At 46.2% G+C, this 8,843-nt stretch overlaps 1 protein-coding gene across 1 annotated transcript; it reads left to right on the forward strand.

The window, feature by feature from the left end:
• The first annotated feature begins 1,094 nt into the window (after positions 1–1,094).
• On the forward strand, positions 1,095–5,226 carry ADM (adrenomedullin). The gene is made up of 4 exons (XM_061610397.1): positions 1,095–1,255; positions 1,938–2,036; positions 2,350–2,559; positions 3,219–5,226. Exons 2-4 carry the CDS (start codon positions 1,939–1,941, stop codon positions 3,436–3,438), a joined length of 528 nt encoding a protein of 175 aa, XP_061466381.1. The 5' UTR covers positions 1,095–1,255; position 1,938; the 3' UTR covers positions 3,439–5,226.
• The last annotated feature ends 3,617 nt before the right edge of the window (positions 5,227–8,843 follow it).

Genomic DNA, 8,843 nt, shown 5'->3' on the forward strand with positions numbered 1-8,843 from the left:
AAAAGCAAAACACAGCCCCATTCTTAGATTTGCATTGATTTGCATGCCCTTGTCAGGGAGACCCAACTGGTTCAGTCTGGTCGAGCCACTACAGAGAAGCCAGCAGGCTACGTGGGCGATTGAACGTAAACTTGCGGCAGGAGAGAGATCCCATAGGGCTGAAGAGGAGCAATGGGTAAGAAAAGCTCTCAGGCAAGGAAGTAATCAGATCAGCGCTCCTGTTATCCCTCCTCCTTAGTAAAGGAAGAAGTATGTTCACCCCTTTCTCCAAGAATCCATCCTTCCAACTGACCAGGTATCTCCCAGTTAAAGCAGCTTGGCCGGTTCCTTCAGGAGTTTATTCCAGCCTTTACAGTTCAGAAGTGTTGAACTTTTCTCTGATATGATGACTAAAGATATCCCAGACCACAAACACAATTCTAGGTTGAACACAAATTAAGTTTAACCGACCCACGTGACAATAAAGCACAACTTGTTTAATCGTGTTTATTCGCCGATTTTTTAAAATATATGTTCTTCCTAATATTTTAGTGAATTTTAAAAGTGGGCATTAAGTTGTAGTTTATATTATAAAAATAGGGAGGAAGGGGGGAGGACAGACAGGCAATATCGACAGAGAAGGGTCTATCAACGGCAGAGAAAGGGGTCGATCAAGACTACTAGGCATAACTGCATGAACGTCCATGTTCAGAAGTACTATACCTCTGAATACCGGGTGTAGAGGGCAAATGACAGGAGACGCCTGTTGCACTCATGTCCTGTTTGAGGCTTTCCAGAAGCATCTGTCCGGACACTGTTGGAAAGAGAACGAGGGACTAGTTTGACTTTGCTCCTTCGCTCCAGCCAGGCTCCTCTTATGAGTAAGGGCGCTATCCCAACCCACAAAGCAGTGTGGCAGCTTTGCCAGGCTTCAGTGGGGTATAACTCGCATCCCGTTGGGGCACGCAGATTGCATCAGTGACCTAGAAGAATTAGTAGAGAAGCGGTGCAAAGTGGAATTATTTTGAAGCGCCTGGTCGAGCTGCACCAGAAAGTCATACCTAGCCCCGCCCCTGCTCTTCCCCCCTCCCTGCCTGGCGCTTTATAAAAAAAGCGCAAAGTGGAGCGTTGGACAGTCAGTGGTAACTTCAGCGGCGAGGCAAGGCGGTCTCAGAGCTGAGTAGTTCTTGAAGGGACTGGGACACCTTGACATTTTGAGGATTAACGTCGTACCAGGATTCCCAACGCGACCTCCGTGGATTATCATCATTATCAGGTCTGCACTTTTTCTTATGTGGCAAGAATAAGGAGAATGTGGGCGGGGAGGGGGCGAGAGCCAAGGGGTCCTTCAAAGGAAGCCGAAGGAGTTAATAATCGGGACGTCCTTTGCAACTCGGCTTGCCAGTCTGTGGCAAGGCTTAAGACCAGGGGAAATGTTCAGTCTACAAACCCTTCAATCAGTTATTCCCGTGGATATTCGAGCCTAGAGTAAAAGGGGCTGTTGGGTGATCATAGTCCGGGTTTGTTATGCGGAAGGGGGGGTGGAGAAGCCGGTTGAGGGCTTTGCCTACATTCAAATGCATCAGAAGAAAGGTGTTGTTTGCGGTGCGTTCGAGTCAGCAGGGAAGGGGAGTTTAGCCTTCACCTTTCTAAGCAAATCGAAAGCTTGACAAATGTAGACGTTGGAGGCCCCCTTATTGATCCCGTGGTGATTAACTGCTGAGCAAATACTAGACCGGAGTGTCACACGGGCTCCCAGAGTCGCCGCTGCTCGGGGACAGAGGGGCGGGGGGAGGGAGGTAGAAGGATCGACCTGCCTGGGGCGCCCAGTTGCCTCGAGCAAGGCAAGAGAGGGACTCTCCCCCGCCCCCCCCCGCCGCCGCCGCCGCCGCCGCCGCCGCTGCAGCTCTGGAGAAGGGAAAAGGCTGCTAACATTTCCCCTTTCTCTCCCTGGCCAGGATGAAAGTGGTTTCCGTCGCCCTGTTCTACCTGGGCTCCATCTCCTTCTTCGGCGTGGAAGCTGTCAAGCTAGACGTTGCATCAAGCTTCAAGAAAAAGTAAGGAGCCATCCGGACTTATTCAGGATCCCCCCGGGGGTGGAGGGAGGCCATGTGTCAAGAACGCACCACCGGCAGCAGCTGCAGGTTTAACTTCGGGAGCGCAGCTGAGGTTTGGGCTTGAGTTGAGGAAAAGGTCCAGCTATTCCGGCCGCCGCCGCTGCGGCGAAATGTAGCCTGTCCTTCAAGAGTAAAGCCCAAGCCCACCCCTCTCGCTTTCTCCTCTGGCGGAGGGCGACCTCTCCGCCCCTTTTCGGCGCCACCCTTTGGCTCGACGAACCCTCTTCTCACTGGCTTTCCCTGCCTCTTTCAGGTGGTCCTCGGCGCTGAGGCGAGCCCGGCGGGACGAGTCAGCCCCGCTCACCGCGACACAAGCGACTGCTGGAATGAAGCGGCCCACCCGCAGCCTGGACACCCTGGAGGAGTCTGTCCTGTTCACCGCGATACAAGCGGCTGCTGGAATGAAGCGACCTCTCGTGCGCAGCCTGGACGTGAAAGGCGAGCTCGGAAACGCGCAGCTCAGGTAGTTATTATGTCGTCGTCTTCTTCTCTTTGCTATTATTGCTGAGACACAGCCAGGCGCTCGATGGAAACAGCTGTGGGGGGTCCCGCTGGGGAGACTTTTGGCGGGAGAGAGCAGGCCTGGGCTGGGGGAGGACGTCCCAAGTTTTTTGTTGGGAACATACATTCGGCAGGGCGCCCAGAGTGACTGATGGCACGATGCTAATATACGTTCACTTGGGCAGCAAATCCTTATCGTGCTAAGCGGTGTTCACTCCCCAGTGTTTGGGATTGAATCCTTAAAGACAAGTCAAGGTCTGGGGGGCAAAAGAAAGCGAAATATGCCTCAAGCTAGGAGCCAGCCCTTTTGAACCCACAGGGCTGTAAACCAGAGTCGTCCTCCTAGGCTGTCACCTTCTGGGGCAAGGATAGTCAACGTGGTGCTCTAGAGATATTTGTGGAACCGCAACTCCCACCAGCCCCAGCAAGCGCGATCAGCGGACAGGGATGACGGGAGCTGTAGTCCAACAAGACATTGGAGGGCACCACGTTGGCTACCCCATCACCCCCTTCGCCGGCCGTTCTCGCTTGTTTGGGGGATGGGAACTTGTTCCAGAGGTACCGGCTTCTCTTTTTGCCGCCCCGCTCACTGCCTCTCGTTGCGCTCCTTCCTCCCCGCAGCCGCCGCGAGGATGCCCACATCCGCGTGAAGCGCTACCGCCAAAGCTTCAACAGCTTCCCTCACCTCCACATCAACCGCGCGATCGGGGGCTGCAAGTTCGGGACGTGCACAGTGACCAACCTGGCGCATCAGCTCTACCACTTCACGGACAAGGACAAGGACGGCTCCGCCCCTCCCGGCAAAATCAGCCCGCACGGCTACGGCCGGAGGCGGCGCTAGCTGATGGACACTCACGAGGGTGCTGCTGCTGCCGCCGCAGCCGAGCAGAAGAGCGGCCGAAGCGCAAAAACGCGCAATCGCCTGCTGCGCGCCTCTTCCTGGAAGTCATGAGAGTTGCAACCTGTTGCCCAAGTGAACTTTAAACCAAGCGCTTTCTCCCGGGCCCAATCCAGGGAAATGGCAAGATCGGGCGCACCTTCAGAGGCTACCTGGGGGTAGAGGGTTGGTGGCTGAGCCTGTGCTGTGCCTGGAGGGACGGTGTGAAGGGACAAAGTGAAATGATGAACTCTACAGACACCCTTTCTCTCCCTTCTGCGGTGAACTTTCAGCGGTGATGGGCTCTTCCCCTCTGCTCCCTATTGACTGTGTCCCCACCCTTCTGTCCCCCCACGGCAGGGAATCGGCTACTCGCAAGTCCCTCTCTGGGCAGGGACTGCTGTCTTATACTTGAACGGCCTGGCCAGGCGAAGTGCAATGGACTCAGTGTGTGCGCGGTGTGGCTTGTTGCGTGCAGTTAAGGAGGAATGAGTGGCTGGGTGGATGTTTCCGCATGAAAGGAGTGTGCCGTATTTAAATAATTGTCTCCTGTCCTTGTATTCTTTTTAATTACAGAGTTATTTTTATATGTTATATATATATATTGTGTATGGGCATTTTTTTGTATTCCCTGTTATTTTTAAAGTATTGAGAATGTCAACCTCTGTTTTCATCAGTGGCGGCACCAGGAAAAAAAATAGGGGGGGAGGGCAATGCATTTCTGGGGACAGGTGGTCACAAGATTTGGCTCACACGTTCTATTTATGAATGATGGCATATTTCATGTTATTGCTCCTATCCTAAACATATTTCTCTAAAGTAAGCTCTACTGATTTTTGTCGGGGTTAAATTATCTAATAAGCATGCTTAGCATTGCAGCCTTATTGTAATGTCGTTTGATTCAGAATTGGTATGTGAAAAGTGTCTTTGTGCAACCACCTGGTCCAGCAATAGAGTTCAAGCTAGTTGGGGTGGGGGCTTGCCCCCATCTGGTGCTGCCTACAGTTTTCATTTCATCTGGGTTTGTCCTACTGCCTTATTATTTCTTTCTCTCTTGTTTGCCATGGTCTATCACATTCCGGACTGGTAAAAGATGTATCACTGTTCTCTCCAGGGACAGTATGTGAACATAAAATAAACATTATCACACAAAAAAGTTCTGGATTTGTGTTTTTACACAAAACTGGTGAACTTAGTGCCTTGTTATTTAGTTTCCCTCTTTAGAATGCAATGGATTTAATGTTGCTAAATAGCAGGTAATTTGTCATTCTCCACCAAGCCAGGACTTTGAGCCAAAATCGCCCCAAATGCATCCAACCTATTAAACATCATAAAGTCATAACAAATGCTTTCAAGTGAGGATTCAGGGCTGTTCAGGCAGCTCCAAGGTCTCTTCTCCTTATACATGTTTCAAGTGAAGCTGAAGCATGTCAGAGCTTGGATTGATCATCAAGTTTATTTTTTGCTGCAATTAATCAGGGGAACAACTGCATTGCTTTCACATTGCACAACTCACAGATTTATGGACAGAAGGAACATGTTCCAAAAGAAAATGGTCAGGGTAGTTTCCAAGGTTATTTATGCTGAAGGATTTCCTGGGCCACAGTTCAGGTTGAACCCAGAGGATTATTGTGGGCAGAACACACATTCCTAAAACCACAGACCAACCCCCCCCCACTCCAACACTAGTTTCTAGCTATGAGAGAGATTGATGTAACCACAGCACCATCTACTGGCATTTCTTTGTCTTTATTTTTGTTATGGTTCAGTTTCCTAAGCCTCTTACTGTTGTAAATCACCATTGGCAGATTGTATTTATGTATGGTGATTATGCAGAGATATTATACCTTTTTGGAATGAAGTAGGAACCTTAAGTATTAATGGAAGTACAGTATTGGAATGGGAAGTTTGCAGCTGACCCCTGGAAAGGTGCTTTTAAATAACATGAAAAGATACGTTGGACAGAGATATCTTAAATTGGTGGTTCATATGTTAACATGAGCTACAATGCTGATTAAAGCCTGGGAGTCTTTCTTAATTGAAAAAAGGTTATGAGAGAGAGAGGGAGAGAGGGGGGGGGGAGGGGGAGAGGGAGAGGAGGTGCCAGGGATTGAAACTGGGACCTTCTGCATGCAAAGCTTGTACTTGGCCACTGAGTAACAGTCCCTCCCATAAGGTATTTCCCTCGTTGTTTCTGAAACTTACTGAATTTATCTGATTAACAAACTTTCTTTGGGCTTGTTCCAAGAGATCTAATAAATGTCCTCTGTTCTTGTTTTCTTCAATGCCTCCTTTTCAGATGTGCAATTAGATTCTCAGTTAAGATGCCACATATCTGCTTTATCAATGGTCTTTCTAATTTTTAGTTCAGCTACCCTCATGTGGACATTATTTTCAAAAAGTAACAGAGTTCTCATCCATGTACCGCAACATAATTCTCCTTCATGTAGAAGAAAGGCAGAGTTTAGAGAAGCACTTGCTATTCTATTAGTGTGAAAACCATAAATAGCAATGCAACCAGGTGTGATTAATGCTAGATAACTACTTGCCTCAGGCAAAGTTTGAATTACATGAGCCACCCAAGTAGGTAAGAATGAAGCTTCAGTAGCAATGTACTAAGGATGTGTTTGTTTGTTAATATGCACACAATTCCTAGGCTACTGGGATTTGAAAAAAAACAACATTTTCAAAAATCTGAGGCATTCAAGAGGCAGCTGGACAGGCACCTGTTGGGTATGATTTAACTTGGATTCCTGCATTGAGCAGGGGGTTGGACTCGATGGCCTTATAGGCCCCTTCCAACTCTATGATTCTATGATATGATAGGGTAATGGGATATATGTGTGGCAAAAAACCCACCTTATACTTTCATTTGGGATTGCTGTAACCTGCCCTGGGATCTACTGGTAAAGGGTGAGCAGTAAATGATAACGATAATCTGGCTACTGCTAATGCTCTGAGAGCTGTCAGTGACATTCACCATCTTCAGGTCATACGAATGTCAGGTGTGCAGCTGAAAACCAGAGTAATTTCATTCCTATTTCCTACAGTATTTATATCTAACATAACTGCTGGTATAACTTCCATGCTCCTGTTTCATACAAACACACACACACTTTGTTCACCAATATAGTTACTGCCCATTTCTATTGTTTTCTAACTTCCCATATTTTTAAGGGGGCTTGTGATTCCATAATCACTTGGAGTGAGTCTGAGAATGTGCTAGCCTATAAAAAAACATAGTTCCTTTGAAATTCAGAACCATTTCTACTATCTCTAATGCTGTTCCCAGGGGATATTTTGAGTAACATCTGAATCTTTCAGTGGCAACTCAACCAGATTTAACCTCAAATTGCCCAGGGAAATAATGACTTCCAGTTGCTCTGTAATAGTAATAGTGTTAAAATAATAGCAAGACTCCACTTACTGATTTATGTGATACATCACTTAGGTTATGTGTGTATGTATCTGAACATCCCAGCCTTTGTGAGTACATTTGGAGAGGTCCTCATCTTTGTTTATTGCTTTAGTAATTATCAGCTGAAACAATTATAATTCAAAGTGGTAGTAGCAGCTGGGTTTAGCTTTGCTTGTTTACACACCAGCACCTGCAGATCTTGTGAGCGCAATGTAACTTTTCCAGACATGCTTAAAGCATTTTGCCTTATTCGGATGTTCTGGGCTTCTTTCTCATGAAAAGGAAGGGTTAGCAGCCAATGATGTTTTGTAGACTTTAGAGACTGGATGGGAAACACAGAAACAGAATCCCGCAGTACAAATCACTTTGGAGGATGCCATATCCTACTTGCAGTAGGGAAGTAGGAAAATGATATTTATGGGGAAGTGATAATAGTTCAGTGGATGTAATGATTTATCAAATACAGTTTCTGCAGTTGCACAACTAAAACAGCCTGAGCAATCTCAGAGTTTGGAAGCATAGTCCAATATGTTGTTTACTTGAAACATGATAATTGCCCCTGAAACTGACATTCCAACTACCTGATTTTGCTTTTATTTACTTTTATGATCCTTTTGCCAGATATCTTGTTTGAAAGGATTCACTTTCTTTGCCTTTCTGATTTCACTGCCAGGAAAGGTTGAAGCTCAGAACAGTGAGATTTCTGGCCTACTCAGATATCTCTGAAACCAAAGAACCAGTGTGGGTGATACTGTTGATCTTGGAGTTAATGGTGGTGGAGAAAACTTCCATTTTAAAAAAAGGACAACTGCACCATCTACTGCTGAAGTAATCTGTGGAACTGCAGAATATTGCGCCCTCTGAATTCAACACATAATAGTGAAGATACATTTATTCTCCCTGAACTGGAAACACATTAATAATTGTACATAAATGTATCTTAAAACCTACTTTCCATGAAACAGCTAATATTTGTTGAATACTTGATGAATGAGACTATGGGTTGGATTCAAGTAAGTCCTACTCAGAGTAAACCCACTGAAATTAATGAACCTAAGTTAGTCATGCCTATGAACTTCAATGGGTCTGCTCTGAGTAACATTGAATACCACCCTTTTTTGAAATGGGGTTGGAATTCATAACCATGATGTGTGTTTGTGTGTGTTTCCATCTCTAGTCATTTTTGTTTTGCTAGGTTGAAAAACCGTGGTATTGTATACAGATATATTGTGATTAAAAGCTAAACCTATCCATTAAAATGAATAATTCCACTCTTCCTTTCTTGAGCTCTGCGTGTTTCCCCAGTCAACATGGTTTCATTTCTCAGAAAAGAAAAGGTGGGAGAGAAATAGCCATGCGCTTAACTTTATGGAAAAACAGTGGCAACAGAGCTACTCAGGAAGTTGGGCACTCCTTGATTCACTTCCACACACCTTGATAATGATGCAACGTGACTCAGTACTGTGAAATATTACCCTGAATCACCAAATTTGCTTCTTTATTCAGGGTAGAAACTGTGCCATGCAAACCCCTACTATCTATATCTGAATGGAACATAGGGTGTAAACACCCTAGTTGCCAGATCAAAGTGTTTCCATTGGCCACACCTGGCAGGGGAATGAGTTGATCTGCAAAATCTCTTTGAAGGTGAACTTTTTTTAAATACACTCGTTTGTAGGTTCTACAGTAAAAAGTGGTGGGGTTTGAATAGCGTTGTGTGCCCCGGTTTTCAGAAGAGAGAGGTAGAGACATTGGAACTGGCAGAACAGTGAGTGTGTTTCTATCCATAGTGCACACTAATAATAATAAAAAAGGATGGCTTTTTTTAAACCATAACTTTCATTTTGTTATACTGAAGCTACATGTCGGTACAGCATGGGTGAAGTGGCTTATTAGGACCCCATCATGTTTGCCGGTCCTTTTCTCAATCCCACTTTCCTTCTGCTGTCCG

This window comes from Rhineura floridana, chromosome 2, assembly GCF_030035675.1.
Source record: "Rhineura floridana isolate rRhiFlo1 chromosome 2, rRhiFlo1.hap2, whole genome shotgun sequence".
NCBI lineage: Eukaryota > Metazoa > Chordata > Lepidosauria > Squamata > Rhineuridae > Rhineura > Rhineura floridana.

Excerpts from the sequence above, each read along its gene's own strand:
- ADM (XM_061610397.1), top strand. The coding sequence starts at position 1,939 with ATGAAAGTGGTTTCCGTCGCCCTGTTCTACCTGGGCTCCATCTCCTTC. Across the intron at positions 2,037-2,349 it reads GCATCAAGCTTCAAGAAAAA|GTGGTCCTCGGCGCTGAGGC; the intron begins GTAAGGAGCCAT and ends TGCCTCTTTCAG. Across the intron at positions 2,560-3,218 it reads CTCGGAAACGCGCAGCTCAG|CCGCCGCGAGGATGCCCACA; the intron begins GTAGTTATTATG and ends TCCTCCCCGCAG.